At 27.5% G+C, this 18,634-nt stretch overlaps 1 protein-coding gene across 1 annotated transcript; it reads left to right on the top strand.

The window, feature by feature from the left end:
• LOC114163728 lies at nt 1-6,387 on the top strand. Its single transcript, XM_028048023.1, is given in 12 exon segments — nt 1-64; nt 715-819; nt 933-1,007; nt 1,109-1,180; nt 1,367-1,534; nt 1,631-1,726; nt 1,939-2,377; nt 2,448-3,296; nt 3,298-3,362; nt 3,440-3,764; nt 3,813-4,657; nt 4,727-6,387. Coding segments are annotated over 12 exon segments (4,764 nt in total).
• Nucleotides 6,388-18,634: the final 12,247 nt, after the last annotated feature.

The raw sequence follows: 18,634 nt of genomic DNA, 5'->3' as shown, positions 1-18,634 counted from the left end.
ATGAGGCTTTGCATTGTCTGCAAATCATCAATTTGGATTTTGCAGATCAAATCTTTTTCAAAAGGTACGCTTTTCCAAATTTTGATTTATTTGTTCAGTTCTGATATTTCCATATCAATGACATGTTTGTTCTTTTTTGTCAAAACATTGTACTGACAATACCTGAATCATCAGGAAGAATGTTGGTTGAATACTAAAAATGTTCCTACATATACTAATAGGTTTTTTCTTCCTCTCTGCTTTACTTTCTTCACAGTGCAATGAATTGTTTTTGTTATTAGTTTTCTATTTGTAATTTTAAATCTTCCTCCAACATGTAATGAATTTGTAAAACACCATAATACCACAATACAATGCATAACTTCTGCACACTTTGAACATTATCACAACAAAATGGATTCAACAAATGGAAGAAGAAAAAGGAAGAACATTATCCCACAAAATTTATCCAATACCTTGATGAAGTTCACAGGTTCAATATTTTTATGTTTCTCACATTGCATTTTTAAGTTTCTTCATTTTTTGGAGCTCATTTCATTTCACTATACATTTCATCCAACAAATTTATTACTGCATTCATTGTTATCAAACTATTTTTCATTTCATTCACAAATCTGAATCCATTGATTGCACTAACACAAATCTTTATTAATGCATTCGTTTGACATGTCAACTTCTATACTTTCTCATTGGACTTTTTAACTATTCTACCAGTATCCAAAGAAAATGTTACGCCAGATTCAAGTGAAGAGATAGACGTGCAGAATAAAAGAATTCAATCCACTATTAGAAAGCCACTTTCCGAGTTGACATATTGTGGTAAGTTTGTTTTTTAATTTATTTTTAATGCATATTATACAATTAACACCCATAATTAATTGGTTTCATCTTTAAATTCATTTCATAATCCTTTTTTTAACTGCATTTTTCAGAACTTGAACAAAATAATGGGAAAGCTGCAAGAAGAAGAAGGAAACTTATTATAAATCACAAGTTGGAATATAAAAGTAATTTCTTTCATATCTAATTCTTTATATATCTATTATTATGAAATCTTCAATTGAATTTCTTTCATAGTAAATTTTTCTATTACTACCTCTCTTATCAGAATCTCATGGTTCTACATCAATTGGATCTACCAATGCTCCAATTTTGCAAAACAGCAACAGTAACAACAAAGGTCCAAATGAAAAATATATTAATTTTTTTAATGCTTTTCTCTTAATATATTAGTGCTTTAATATATACCACTAATATATTTTACTATCTAAAATTATATTTGAATGATAAATTAAATTAATAACAGAATTACAAAATCACCTATATAAATAATATTTAGTTCATTAATTTATGGATGTACTTGCAGGTATTGTTCAATTTGATTGTCCTATTGGAAGAAGCAAAATCAATGTCTTTAATACAGAACTGTTACCTAAAGAAATTGTGGGTACCAGCTCCAGTCATGCTTCACTAAATTCTTCTGGTTTTTCTGAAGTTGTCAATCCTTTTTATGTTCAACAACACCAAAGTCCTGGTAATTTATAATATAAACAAAATTCATTTCATTACTTTAATTTCTGTAATTGTTAAAAATTCAGCTTCCTAATATTAATTTCAATTTTTGTTAAAGGTTTACAATTCTGTCAGCCTTCTCGGGAGCAGGCTATTAGATCTATTTCGAAGATATTGGATTTTGACAATAATTCTGAAGAAGATGAAAATGATGGTAATCAATAATAAATACTTTGTGTTTTTTTATTTAAATTGTTTTTTAAATAATAAATACATTCTTCTTCTTTCAGATAACATAATTGGACATTTCAAATATGATTTGTATTCAAAAGCTGAAATTCAAGGTGAAACAATACTTTTTAGTGTTCTGATATTTAAGTATAAATGTTATTTAATTACTGACATATATGTTTTTTATGTAATTAGGAAATGTTGATGTTGGGGAGTGTTCACTTGAGTGTCCCTATTGTCAAGCTCAACTGTGGTACGAAGAAAGATTTGATAAATGCAAAAGATTAAAACAAGTTGATTTCTCTCTTTGTTGTCAAAAGGGAAAAGTACAACTTCCATTGTTGAAGAAACCTCCACAATTGCTTCAAAAGTTGTTAAAAGGAGAAGACAGTACAAGCCAGAATTTCTTACATTACATAAGAAGTTACAACAACATGTTCTCATTTACATCCATTGGTGCTAAGATCCATTCCTCAATCAACGATGGATCAGGTCCTCCTCAATTTATTCTTAGTGGTCAAAATTACCATCGCATTGGAAGTTTATTGCCCGAAAAAGGATCAAATCCCAAATTTGCGCAACTATATATTTATGACACAGAAAATGAAACAAGCAACAGAGTTAGTCACTTTGGGTATGTTTAAATAGTTTCTTTATGTTTTAGCCATCATTGGCATATAATTGACTAATATTTACTTTTTCAGGTCTGATAGTCAGCAATCCATATTTGATAAATCATTGATCGAAGAATTGAAGAAAATGATTGACAAACACAATGTACTTGCTCAAACATTCAGAAGAGTAAGAGATTTTATACATGATGATGAACAATCAGATTTTGGATTGAGGTTATTTAGACATCGCTTTAAGGATCCTAGAGTATATAATACACCAGTAGCAAATGAAGTGGCAGCATTGATTGTTGGTGATTTGAGCACCTTAGATGTAGGAAGGGACATCATTGTCAAGAAAGTTTCTGGTCAATTAACAAGACTACATGAAACACACACATGTTTCATTCCTCTTCAATATCCTTTGATTTTCCCATACGGAGAGGATGGTTATCAAGAGGATATTCCAATTAGAGATTGTCAAAAATATGGACAAAGTAGAAAAAGAATTCGCATTTCTTTACGAGAATTCATTGCTTTCAGAATACAAGAGAGAAAGGTGGAATTTGGTAATGTTGTAAATTCACGTAGATTGTTTCAACAGTTTTTAGTGGATACATACACCATGATTGAATCCCAAAGGTTGTCTTTTATACGAAATAATCAAAAACTCATTCGTTCACATATTCTGAATGGGTTACAAGAAGCTGTTAACAAAGGTGAAACTGATCCTTCTTCCATTGGTAAGCGTATTGTTCTTCCAGCTTCATTTACAGGTGGTATGAGATACATGTTCAATAATTGCCAAGATGCTATGGCAATTTGTAAGAGGTATGGCTATCCAGATTTGTTTATAACAATCACATGTAATGTAAATTGGCCTGAAATTGTTGATTTTGTCAAATCAAGAGGATTAACTGCTTCAGATAGGCCAGACATATTAAATGAAATTAGACCAAATGATGACAGATTTCAAGAAGAATCATTTCTTTGGCAAAGTCAATGCAGGTATACAATTTTAATTTTCTTAATTTATTTTTCTTTTCTGCCTATTGTTTTCTCTAATAATTATTTTACAAATTTAGGTATGTATACTGTTGAATTTCAGAAGAGAGGTCTGCCACATGCTCATATATTACTATGGTTGAGTGACTCTAACAAGTTAGAAAATGCAAAGCATATAGATCAAGTTATCTCTGCTGAACTTCCTCATCCAGATCTCTATCCTAAACTTTCAAAAGTTGTTCAAACATATATGATACATGGTCCTTGCGGAGCTGCTAGATTCAACTCGCCATGTATGAAAGAAGGTCGGTGTTCTAAATTTTTTCCTAAAAAATTTAGACATTCAACTACAATTGATGAAGATGGATATCCTGTATATAGACGTAGAGATGATGGTTTATTTGTGTTGAAAAATGGACATAAATTAGGTAATGCAAATGTGGTGCCATATAGTCCTCTTTTGTTAATGCGTTATCAAGCTCATGTTAACACAGAATATTGCAACAAATCCAACTCAATCAAGTATTTGTTCAAATATGTAAACAAAGGTCCTGATAGAGCAACAATTAAAATTACAGACAAGGAAAATGAATGTACAGAGATGCGTATTGTCGATGAGATAAAAAGATACTATGATTGTAGATATTTATCTGCATGTGAAGCAGTTTGGCGAATTTTTGGTTTTGATATCCATCATCGGTGGCCAGCTGTTCAACGGTTAACTTTTCACTTACAAGATCAACAACCAGTTTTGTTTAAAGATGATGATCGAATTGATGATGTATTGCATAGGAATGAGAATATGAACACCATGTTCTTAGCTTGGTTTGAAGCTAACAAAAAATTTGAGGAAGGTAGAAACTTGACCTATGCTGAATTTCCAACAAAGTTTGTTTGGATGCCTCAACAAAAACAATGGAAACCAAGAAAGCAAGGTTATAGTATTGGTCGACTAACATATGTTCCTCCAGGATCAGGTGAATGCTACTACATGAGAATCTTACTAACAAAACAAAAAGGTTGTATTGATCATGATAGTATAAAGACAATTAATGGTAAAACATTCTCCACTTACCAAGAGGCTTGCCAAGAATTAGGATTATTGGCATATGACAAAGAATTCATTGATGGCATTAAAGAGGCTAGCCATCTTGCATCTGGAAATCAACTTAGAAGGTTATTTGTTGCTTTGTTAATGATGAATACAATGTCTAAGCCAAATGTTGTTTGGGATGCAACTTGGACTTTACTTGCAGATGTCATCCTATATCAAAAAAGAAAAGACTTGAACATACCAGGTACTAAATTCAATTATTGTACACTGTTTTTTCCATAATTAGGTATTAATTACATATTCTATTTTGTAGATTTTCAAATTGAAGAGCATGATTTACACAATCTTTGCTTATTAGAAGTACAAGAACTTCTAAATTCAAATGGGCGAGCTTTATCAGATTATAGTTGCCTTCCTCAACCTGATCTTTCAAATTCATTCAAATTTCAGAACAGGTTCATTGTTGATGAAATGAATTATGATAAAGAACAAATGGAGAAGCTACATCAATCTCTATTGCAGTCTGTCACTAATGAGCAACTACATGTTTATAACAGAATTATGACAGCAGTGAACTCAGAGGTAGGGAATTTCTTTTTCTTATATGGTTATGGTGGTACTGGAAAAACATATCTCTGGAAACTTTTGTCAGCTGCTATTAGAGCAAAGGGAATGATTGCCCTTAATGTAGCTTCAAGTGGCATTGCATCTTTATTGCTTCCTGGAGGTAAAACTGCTCATTCTACTTTTTGCATACCATTAGCCATCAATGATGAATCAACATGTAACATCAATCAAGGAAGTCTTCGTGCTAAACTATTGATGGAAGCAAAACTTATAATATGGGATGAAGCTCCTATGATGAATAAGCTATGCTTTCAAGCTTTTGATAGAACATTGAGAGACATTATGAGAGCTAGGAATGAACATAATGCTGACAAACCATTTGGTGGAAAGGTGGTGGTCTTGGACGGTGATTTTAGACAAATCTTGCCAGTAGTTAGAAAGGGATCAAGGTATGATATTGTCAACTCATCAATTAACTATTCTGATTTGTGGCAATATTGTACAGTTCTTAAGCTATCACAAAACATGAGGTTAAAGACTGCTACTTCAAATGAAAGTGCAAAAGATATAAAAGAATTTGCTAATTGGATTCTTAAAATTGGACATGGAAATATGAATTTGAATGAAAGTGGTGAAGCCAACCTTTCAATACCAGCAGATCTTCTAATTCAGGAAAATGAAACACCTTTACTTTCTTTAGTCAAATTTGTTTATGGTGGTCTAATTGAAAATATCATGACTCCTGGATTCTTTGATGATGGTGCAATACTTTGCCCTACAATTGATAGTGTTGAACAAGTAAATGACTTCATTTTATCATTGATTCCTGGTGAAGAAAAAGTTTATTTAAGTTCAGACACTCCTTGCCAATCTGATGATGATCAAGAAATTCAAGGTGAGTGGTTTACTCAAGAGTTTCTAAATGATATTAAATGTTCAGGAATTCCAAATCATAGGATTAAATTGAAAGTTGGCGTACCAATTATGCTTTTAAGAAACATTGATCAAGCAAATGGTTTGTGCAATGGTACAAGGTTGCAAGTTAATGATTTGGGAAAGAATGTTATCTCTGCTACAGTAATAACTGGCAAAAACGTTGGTGACAAAATATTCATACCAAGAATGAACTTGACACCTTCTGATTCCAGCATTCCGTTCAAATTTCAAAGGAGGCAATTTCCAATATCCTTATGCTTTGCGATGACAATAAACAAAAGCCAAGGTCAAACTCTTTCTAAAGTTGGACTTTATCTTCCTCGCCCAGTTTTTACTCATGGACAATTGTACGTAGCAGTTTCTAGAGTCACATCAAAGAAAGGACTAAAAATCTTAATTCTGGATGAAGATGGAAAAGTAACCACTACAACTACAAATGTGGTTTACAAAGAAATCTTTGAAAATCTTTGATAAAGGTATACAAATTACTTTTATATAATTCTTAAAATTTTTCAATTATTTTACATTTAACTGTATTTAATTTTTACCTTGCAGATTACAATTAGTGCAGATTACTTTATATTTGGGGTCCATATACAATTTTTGGTGAACATTACAGTTCATGCAGATTAGAACTGTATAATTTATAGTGATTTATAAATGTTTTCACACTTTCATTGTTTATAATTTTTTTTCCAGGACCTACTTCTTTGCATTCCAGTAATGCTTCTTATATGTTAATACACTATTGTTTCTTCTATTAGTTATATATATATGTTGGTTTTCAATTGTTATTTGTTACTTTAAATATCTACATACATGTGCTTGGGTGTTACTGAATCCGAATTGACATAAAGAATCTGAATTATATATTTTTGCTGTTAAAGAATCTGAATTATATATTTTTGCTGTTACTTTACCTGTAACTTCTATACTTTATTTTATCTGTTACTTTACTGACAGTGAACAATAACAATTTTAAATTTGTTGACACTGTTTGCACGTGACAATGTTCTCTATTTTATCTATGTTTGCACTTCACAACTTTCACTTTACCATTTCATACACATCCTTCACTCAACACTACATTTCAACCTCCATTTCTCTGCAATTACAAGATTGGAAATGGACCAAACCCAACATCAGAGAAGAATACTTTGGAAGTTCAACACCATCTACATATTCTCTAAGGTTTGTCTTCAATTTTAAAAATTTAGATCTATTACCCTGCATTCAGATGTTCTGTTGTATGTGGTTTGCAGTATTCTCTATTCATAACGTATGTACTGCACCTCTCACTTAGGTTTCTTTATTATTTGAATGTCCAGAATTTTTTCAATTTTTATCAACGTCTGTTATAAATAAATATATTTTTTGTTGATATATAAGTCTGTTGACAACTTATATATGTTTTGTTTTTCATTCGATTATTGCAGAAAAAATATTCATAATGTCTTTATTGTTATTTTTTGTAGCCATTTTTGTTTGTTGATCGACACTTTGCTGTTGGTTATGCACACGAATTAGGCCCACAGTGGCACTTGGTAGATGTAAATGGTATCACCACAACAGTTACCTATAACATGGATTCAGATAACCCAAGGATCACTGAAGGTTGGTTTAATATGAGAAATTTGTATCAAATTCAAAGTGATTCTCACATCCAGTTTCAGTATTTGGGAAATTGTTTATTTCACCTAACAGTGTTTAAAGGTGGATGTACACGAACAAGTTGGACAACATTTATGAACCGTATTACTCATCAAAATACAAGATCTATATTTTCAGTGAAATTGTCAAAGTATCAAAGCAAAGCAAGTCACTTGGTATATTCCTTCTTATTTATTATTATGCTTATTACTATAATTAAATTCAAATAATTATGCTAACAATAAACGTTTTAATGATGTAGGATTTGCCATCAAAGTTTGCCAACTTTATTCGGGAGGTCAAGGTAGAAGACGTCTTTCTTATAGGGCCTAAAACTATAGTGAATTGCAAAATACTAATATCCAACAAACAACGAAGTTCAACAAAGATTGGTCAAGGTTGGAGGTTATTTTGTTCTGAAAATGAATTAAAAGAAGGAGATATTGTTGTCTTTCAAGTAGACAATGATTTCATTGAATCAAATGTTGAAGTATTCGTGAATGGTTGTTGTTGTGATTAGATTAACGATAATGTTTGAATGTTGATGAATTATGTTCATTCAACTTTGTTATATGACAATATATTTTTGTACTTCATCAATTATGAATATTAAACTTTGTTATATTACAATATAATTGTTTATAATAAATGGTTTTTAAAATTTTGTTTAAAATATATAATTCATGATAATTATTATAAATAATCCCGTGCATTGCACGGGTCAAAAAACTAGTTCAATGACATTATTTTCCCCTCATCTTGACAGTGTGTTTTTAAAAAGTTGTGTGGGTGTGTTAGTGTATATTGTAAAAAACTGACAACGGATTATTTTAGAATACTAAAACAGTAATCATATTATTATTTTATTATTATCGATTCGCTTAATTTTCTTGTGTTATTTTAATTGAATTAAAAGTAAAATCTTTAAATATTTTATTTCTTATTTGCATGTTCTATGATATTTTTTACTTGTTTGGCATTTTTATTGCATTTATCTACCAATGATTCTCAATCTACACATGGCATGTACGGGCTTGTTGATCCACACTAAAAGTTTTTAACAAAAAAAATAGATGTAGAAATATATGAAAATATGTTTATTTATGTAAATACAATATTTGATTTAAAATATTAGTTTTAAAATAAAACCTATTATTATACTACATTTATTGTAATATAATTAAACATGTTGGTTAACAAAAAAAAATTTATATGAAAAAAAAATAATTAATTATAATAGTGACTAATTTAAATATCAATTTATAAAATTAAAAATGATTGATTATTAAAATTACAACATAAGACATATTATGATTTATACATGATATGAGAACATATAACATTACAATTGATAATAAGGGGTCTAGCAAGTGATGAAAATTATTTACACATACTACTTTGTAATGTATTTAAATATTATTTTGAAATTTTAATATTATGTAGTTGTATATCTATATGTACGAATAATAATTATATATTTTATATTAATTAGTTCCATTATTTTTTTTCTATCCGTTAAATTTAAAATGATAATTTTATCCATTGTAAAAGTGATTTACAAATTAAAATTCTGAAAATGTTTCTGAAATTTTTAGAACTTGGTTTTTGAAAAAAAAAATGGAATAAGATTTAAAATTTCCGAAACACATAAAATGTATTCTGAAATGAACTTTTTTAACATAATTTATGGAACAAGTTTTTCGGAATTATTTCATGTAGTTCAAAACAAGTTTTTCATAAAAGCTTTCCAGAATAAGATTTTCAAAACAAATAAAATACGGTCTAGAACAAATTTTCATAGCTTTTCTTTTCTGTAATGCTTGCTCTCTCTCTTCTTTCTCTATAACAACGATGACACAACGACTGCAGTAGGTGTAGTGACAGGAGTGGTGTGGTGTACTAAGAAAAGGTGTTTTACTTCTTTTTTTTTTCTTAATAGAGTAGTGTAATTAATAATAATGGAAATGCAGAAAGAAAAGATCTTGTAGTTTCATCAAGATTGCCTCTATTGGTCCATTAGCCCAATAAGAATTAGCACATATATAAAAAGTTCAAATATGAGAACAGGTCTTTGAAAGATGAAGTTGAACTCCAAAAAAAAAAAAGACAACAATCAAACTTACTATTCGTTTAAGAAAACTCAAAGCCCGTTTAAGCAAAGCCCATCCTTTGTATCCGAATGGGTGGTTGAGAAAAAATAGGGTTAGAAAACGGTGTAGGAAGCAAAAAAAGTTGAGTTTTTTTTAGACGGAGAACTCAAGCTTAGGATAGGGTTGAGAGAACGGTGTTTGGTTTTCAGTCGAAGGAAAGTGGAAATATAAAATGAGATAGGAGTCCAACATATATCTAATTTATATCATATCAAATTTATAAATTTATTTTTAAAACAATAAATTTATAAATTTTCATTTTTAAATAATTTAAATTTTTATTTTATTTAACGTGAGACTTAATTCAGACTTCTTCCCAACACTAATGTGTATTTTCTAACATTATTGATTTAAGCTCGTGGAATAATATGTAAAAACTTATAAAGACAAATTCATTCTTTCGGAAACTTGCATACCTGAGAATTCTATAGTTTGCAAAAGATGTGCGAAAAAAATATCCGGTGGTGGTGCTCGAGAAGAAGAATGCAACGATACGAAATTCAGAGAATATTCGGTGAGATTTATACATAAAAGATAGAAATAGAAAAGTTGTATAAGGAAGAAGATCCCTTAATATGTATTGTATATATGATTGACTTGAATTGAGAGGAATTATATAAGTAGAATATGTATAATTATTTTCTACAGAAGTTTTGTTTGTTTAATGTTGCATGTAAAATTGTTTATGATTATAAGAGTTTTAAAATATGAACTAAACACATATTCAGAAAGCATCTAAAACTCTTGAAAAGTTATTAATAAATCTCCAAAAAAAAAAAACAAAGGAGATGGTTGTGTCACGCACGTGAATAACATGTATGTTCTTGGTTGTTGCTGCTGTCTTTCTTGTTTAGCAAAAGGGTTCCACTGTAAAATAACAAATTGAAATGTGATTCGTGACTTTCTTTTTGAAATTTGATTCTTGACTTTCTTAAGAAAGATTTTCACATTTAGTATATTGAACGAAATGATTTTTGAAAAAATATATTTACCCACCAGAAAATAAAAGCATCATTCAAAAAAGAATGATAGATTTTTAACATTTTATCGTGCATATTGTAAAACATTAAAAATTATTTGTATTTAATTAAAATTCATCAGATAAATTAGTATTTTAACTTATTAAAACTAACAGGAATTATGCCAACTAGAATACATTAATCATATATAATTTGATGAAATTTGGCATGCAACATGTTTCAAAAAATACCGTTTGTAAAAAGAAGATAATATGTAATTGAAAAAAAAAAAAAGAACATCTAAAAAATATCAAACCTAAACCTGATTTTTGAAATTTTTATAAGTATTTTAACCTATATTTATAGAAGATAAATTTATTTTTTCTAATTAAAATTTAAAATAAAAAATAAAAGAAATTACCTTTCCTTTTCATAATTACTCTGAACATAATTTTAGTTTAATTTGAGAAATACATAAGGTAACTTTGTTCTTGAGGGAAAAAAATTCTAGAGATGACTCTTCTAAAAGTTACCTTAAGTTATTATTTTTGGTATAGTACAGTACTACTATCGTTTTTAACGTGACTAATATAGTATCATTTTATGTGTCAGGTAATGTAATTAATATATATATTTATTAAGACCTTAAGTTAAATATGTTAAAAGACATAATACATAAGATTCAAGGATAAAATTAGTTTTTTATATATAATAATAATTTAAAAAAAATTAACGGGTGCACTTACTCATAAGTTTACTTATACTCGTGTACACTAAATTCTATTGTTATATATAGTAAATGACGGATTGGATTTAAGTTGATTCTTAGGAGACATGACCCCTTTCCAAAAATTTTAAATTTGTTTAAAATTAGATGTAAAATATATATATATATATATATATATATATATATATTTTGTATATTGTATTTATAAAAATTAAGTTGTGTAAATTTTTATTTCTTTTATAAATTATAATATTTAATGTTAATAAATAATAAAATATAAAATTAAACAACAAAAAATAAACAAATTTATTGAAAATATTAATTTAATAAATATTTTTTTATCTCATTATCTTTTTAATGTATTCTTTTATAAATATAGAATAAAAAATTACGTACGATGTATTTTTTTTTTTCATAATCATATTTTAATTGCAACATGATTTTTATAAATTTCTTTTAATAATTACATCTATCAATTTTATCAATTTTATATTAAATTTTAATAAATAACTATGTTTTTTTAAATAAATATATAAATAAAAAATAAAAGAATATATTATTTTTGAGAAAAAACAAAACAAACCAATAAAAAATCAAGATAAATTTTATTTTTTCGTATCTTTTGAATTCTTCCTATACTTTTTAACAGATACTATTAATTAAATTAAAGATTCAATTTTTGAATTAAAAGAAATACTTTTTAAAATTCAAAAAATTATAAATGAAAAAAAAAACTTTTATTAATTTTTGAAACATATATAACATATATAAATTTTAAATATATTATTTTATTCTTTTCGAACCTTAATATCCGTCGATGTGTATAGTCATGTATAATATTGCAGTCAACTTTTCCTTGCAATTGAAATTCATTTAAAAACTTTCTTCTACTGCTATCATATCTTTATCAATAGTTTTCCTTCCAGAATATTCAAACGTTCATATTATTTTTCGTGACTTCCACCATTTCCTCGGGTATGGCATGACAATGTCGTAGTGCTATTATTTAAACTTGGTTTCAAAAAAAAAAATAGTATATGTATGTGATATGCACGTCAAAAATATAACCTAAAAAAATTAAAATTGAACATAATCAGTACAAATGATCTTATTTGATTAAAAATATCATGCCAAAGTTTTATTGTTATATAATATATTATAAAAATAATAAAATAACAAGGTGTATATCACATGCAGATTGAAATATTTACCTCTCTTAAATATTTAAAAAAAAATCAATGCTTATTTTATTTATATGTTTTTATCTCATTTCTTAATTATAAAAAATATTGTAAATGTTATGAATTAATGATTGTCCATTGATTTGATACATTTACTCATATGATTCATTACTCTTTATGGTAGATATTTGTATTAACTAAGTTGATTTGTTTCCTTTATGGATTACATATTGTATCTATAAATAGGACTCTTCCTATCAATAATAAGACACATATGAGTTGCTCCCTATTCTCTCATTCTCTATTCTCTTGTTTTTTCTCTTCTCTATTATCTGTCGTCATTCTCTATGTTATTCACTTTATTTCATAACACGTTATCAGCACAATGCTCCAACCAATTGGGGACTAGTGAAAGCTTTTTCTCTATAACGACAGTGTTATGCGTGTCTTAATCCAGGCTTTTTCTAATCCTTTCTCAAATTATAATTTCACCTTATATTCTTCCTCTTGCGATAAAAATTGTTTAACTTTATCAATTTTCATTTCCGTCTTATTATTTTTATTTTTATTATGACGGTGATTATTATTATTATTATTATTATTAATACTATTATTTTATGTGCTAGTTCTAAACACACAAAATGTTGCAAAATTTGGATTTGTGACCCTTGATATTACAAGGAAGAATTCCTTATATTGGATTTTAAATGTTGAAATATATTTAGATGCAATGGATATTGAGATACCATTCAATAAAGAAATAAAGCATCCAATCAACATGACAAAAATATTGTGAAAAGAGATTTCACAAATATTGTGAATTTATTTCATGCCTATGTATGGCTGGCTGGATAAAGCAATAAAGCTTTTGATGAAAAATCATGAGATCCGCCTAATATGCTTCATTCCCAGAAGTGAATGCAACAATAAATATTATGAATTTATTTCATTACTTCATGCCTTTGTATGGCTGAACAAAGCAATGAGCTTTTGATAGAAAATCAAGAAACCTGTCCAAATTGGTTCTGCTCCATTTCCAGAAGTGAATGCTGCAACATTTGATTTATATTTTCATGATCGTGATCATGATATTGATTATGGACATGGTTATAAAGAAAATTTCAAAGACACATTTTGTCACCAGAAGTGACACGATAATGTGAAAAAAGAAAAAGGAAAATGTGAAAATATTGACAAAAAGATGAAGGTATATATTATTGTACACCAGAGTACCTTACAAATAATGAGAAGAACATACAAAGGCATTTTGCTTATGAAGATGGTGATTCTGATTATGGCCATATGGATGCTACTCATCTTAATATTGTTATTTTCTTTGCTAAAGCAAATGAAAGCATTGATCACCTAATTGATTATGAGAGTGTTGAAAAAAAAAATCTCATATTGATATTTATGTTTATATGAAAAACGAATGTTTTACACTAGTACTAAAAAATATGCGTCTTATTGATAGTACAACAACTTATACAATTCTCAAGAGTAATAAATTTTTCTCTTGTTTGATAATGTGAGACATCGATGTTAGTATTATTTATAGTACTACAAATATATTTGAAGACTCTAAAAGAGCTACTATACTTCTACCAAGAAGTTGAATAGAAACTTATTAAGTTTCAATGATATTTGTCTGAATGGATATTATATTGAGACAAACAATGAAAAAGATATGAAATATCTTTATATTTCTATGATTGAGTTGAAAAAGAAAGTGTATTGGAGAAATTATCAACATTCTCTTATAGTTTGTACTACAAGTTTATTAGTACAATTTAAATGCATGTCATGGTAAACCAGAAGTTTACAAATCAAAATGATTGCCTTGTTTGACATGATCATTTATTATGATGTGAAAAAAAAAGGGTTGAAAAACTCATGTGAACACGTTTGAAGCGTGGTAGACCTATTGGTTCCAAAGATAAAAACTCTTGAATGAGAAAGGGGGCTAATATGCAAAATAACCTAATCGAAAAGGTTGAAATCCCAAAAGATTCATTTGACATAATTAATGGTTCGGTTCAAGAAGAACCTCAGGTACCTGAAATGGTTGAAAATGATGAGATCTCAATAAATTATGTCATGAATCATATAATATGGAACCAAAATAAAGTTAACATTGACGAAACTTTTACTTATAATAGCGATGAATGCTATGAATGACAATGAGGATCAATAAGCAATGATCATTGAAGATTGTCGGCAAAGAAAAGATTGGCCAAAATGAAAATATGCAAAGAAGCATAATTATATTTGTTTGCTAAACGAAAGGTTTTTGAACATATAGTTCGCACATCTGAAGTTATGAAACCCGTTGGGTACATATGAATTTTTGCACAAAAAATCAAATTAAGAATGATGAAATTGTTAGATACAAAGCACAATTGGTTGCTCAAGGTTGTTCACAAAACCTTGTATTGATTTGTGAAAAAACATATTCACTAGTATTGGATGCAACAACATTGCAATATTCGATTATCCTAGTTGCACAACAAGGTTTGCATTTACATCTAATGGATGATGTTACAACCTATTCGTACGATTCTTTTGAGAATCATATTTATATGAAAATCCCTGAAGGATTTTATTTGCCCAACAAGACAAATTCTTAAGAGGGTTATTCAATAAAATTGAACATGCTCTTTTATTGATTAAAGAAATCAAGACGTGTGTGGCATAACCGTCTTATTGAGTACTTATTAAAAGAAGGATATAAAAAATGATCCTATTTGGTCTTGTATTTATATGAAAAGATCCAAATAATGAATTTGCCATAATTATTGTTTATGTAGATGATATAAACGTCGTTGAAACTACTAATAAGCTCACAAGGCAATTGAAAGAATTTGAGATGAATGATCTTTGAAGGGCAAAATCTTGTTTGAAATTAGAAATTGAGTATTTAAATAAAAGTATTTTTATACGTCAAGAGGCTTATATGATTAAGGTGCTTAAAATGTTCTAAATGGACAAGTCATGTTCATTATGCACTCCAATAGTTGTGAGGTCGTTAGATGTTGATAAAGACTCTTCTTAGACCTCAAGAAAATGATGAAAATCTTTTTGGTCTAGAAGCACCATATCTTAGTGTCATAGAAACACTAATGTATCTTGCGAATTATACTCGATCTAATATTGCATTTGCTATAAATTTGTTAAGCAAGATATAGTTCTTCAACTACAAGAAGAAAATGGTTTGGAGTAAAACATATACTTCGTTACTTTAAGGGTACTATGAATATATTCCATCCAAATGATTCAAATTCAGACCAATGGGTTATGGATATGCATGTTATTTTACATATTCTTACAATGTCACAATGGTTGATCACAAACAAGATGTTTGTTCAAATGTGGTAGCACAATGGTTTCATTAAGGTATATGAAACAAACCATAGTAGCAACATCGTCTAATCATACAAAATTACGAGGAAAGTTGTGAATATGTTTGGTTAAGGTTTATAATTTAACATGTGCAAGAAACTTGTGACTATCCCCGAGAAAGATGGAATCAACAACCATATATGAAGACAATAATATATTGTTCAATTGAAAGGATGATATAGATATCCAAAAATTCGTTCATCTGAAAATATGACAAGTCTATTTGTAAAGTTTTTGCCAAGAAAAACTTTTGAGCAAATGACTCACAAATTCGGACTCTGTCACCTTAATGATGTAAGTTTACATGAGGGGGAGAAATAGAATATGTGATAAACAATATTGTATTAAAGAATACAAAATGTTGTACTCTTTTTCCTTCACTAGTTTTTTTTAGTCCAAAGGGTTTTTCATAGTAAGGTTTTAACGAGGCACATTCTTTATCAATGGACACTCAATGGGGAGTGTTATGAATTAATGATTGTCCATTGATTTGATACATTTACTCAAATGATTCATTACTCTTTATGGTAGATATTTGTATTAACTAAGTTGATTTGTTTCCTTTATGGATTACATATTGTATCTATAAATAGGACTCTTCGTATCAATAATAAGACATAGATGAGTTGCTCCCTATTCTCTCATTCTCTATTCTCTCTTGTTTATTCTCTTCTCTATTATCTATCGTCATTTTCTATGTTATTCACTTTATTTTTTCATAACAGTAAAATTATTAAAAAGAAGATTTCTCTACTAATAGTATCTACACAAATTTTATTATTTACAATATTTCAAATAATATATATATATATATATATATATATATATATATATATATATTATCAATGATTCTTTTTATTAAAATTGACATTGTGATTATGTTAATTACATCAATAAAATATATTATTTTTTATAATAACTTTAATTTTGATGAAAAAAAATCTTTCATTCGTTACAATAAATTTAATGAAAATAAACAAATTGTATCAATATTTTAAAAATTGGGATCAAATTAAAATTTAAAAAAATTAGATAATCAATTTAATATTTTTAAACAATCAGAGATTAAAAGATTAATTAAAAAAAAATCGAGTTTACTTCTGATTCATTTTAATTAATTCTAGTCTCGATGACAATTTAATTGTATGTGGATTTATCAAAATGTTGGAATATAGTAACGTGGTATTATGAATTTTGTATTCAATTATTAACAAAAAAAAATAATTATAGGTGTATCTGGTAACAGATGTGAAATTTCATCGTCACATTTTGATACAAATATTATACGTAAATAGGTATTTAGTATTGCTATAAATATGACAACGCATGATAACTTTCTAGAAACACATATTACAATATGAATTAAAATTATTTAAATTAAAAAACTGAACAACCAATTAATTAGTTTTTTAGGAATACAAATTGTATAAACTATGAAAACTAAATATAAATTTAAGTTAAAATATTTTCAATAGAAGAATCCTGAAATAGGTTTGTGTTTGTTTGATTCACAACAAGATAGGAATATGTTTTTCTTTTAAAAAACTATTTAATTTTATATTTTAAATCATAAATGAAAACATTTTAGGTAGCACAATTAAAATGTCATGACAAAGTTTCTTGTCATACTTTGTTGAAATTCTTTAACTATATTAATTCAAATTTACTATATGAACATATTTTTACGAATATTCAATCACACATATAATTGAATTTACTTTGGAGATTAATATTGAAACATTAATACTAAACTAATCTTAAAAAATAAAGTATATCTGTTACGCAGGTATTATAATCACACTTTTACACAGGAGAGTTTTACACAAAATCTTCATTAGAAGATGATAATATGATATGATAGTTTTAAATTTAAAATATCCAATTATAAGAATACAAAACTTATCTTTTTTTTTTTTTTTAAAGATTATAGTTATATTAAAATATGAGTACTTGGTTAGATAAATAGTGTCATTACGTGTCGAAGTAATATTGGTGAGGACATTTGGCTTGAAACTCATGGGTCCTGTGGCTATCAGAGAAGAAAGAAGACAAAAGAAAATGTATGGATGTGAAATTAGGGAAGAGGTTGCCAGTTAATGTGGGACACGGCAGTGGCCAATGCCTCTGCCACGTTTATTTTGTGTTTTTGCTATCACCATTACCTACCTACTTAAAACAAAATGTTTTAAACAAAGACAAATACTAGATTTACTAAAACAAATGTACACGAATTAAAATAATTTTTGTGTGTGATATAATTTGTAAGAATTATTAGAAACATATTCAAAACTTTAACAGATGTTTATTACATATATAAGTATATAACCATTAAAGAAAATAATTAAGTACATTAAATTTTACTGTGTTTTTAATAACTTTTAAAAATATATTATTTTTTGTTTAAAAATGCATAATTAATGATACTAAATAAAGTAAAAGTAGTTAAAACTGGCTTTTATTTGATCCAGAAAAAAGTGTGACTACTTCTTTATAAATACTCTTTTTATGTATTTATTTATATATTTTTTAATTATAGATATTACATATAATTTTTTATCATGAATTTAGTGTTTTTTTTTTATATTTTGTTTAATAATTCTTTTAAAAAGATAAAATAATAATGTCGTTGATAAAAATACCTAACTTAAATTT

The sequence above is a fragment of the Vigna unguiculata genome, chromosome 9, assembly GCF_004118075.2.
Source record: "Vigna unguiculata cultivar IT97K-499-35 chromosome 9, ASM411807v1, whole genome shotgun sequence".
In the NCBI taxonomy this organism is placed as follows: domain Eukaryota; kingdom Viridiplantae; phylum Streptophyta; class Magnoliopsida; order Fabales; family Fabaceae; genus Vigna; species Vigna unguiculata.
Note: the sequence above shows the minus strand (reverse complement) of the source record. Positions and strands in the feature narration are given on the sequence as shown.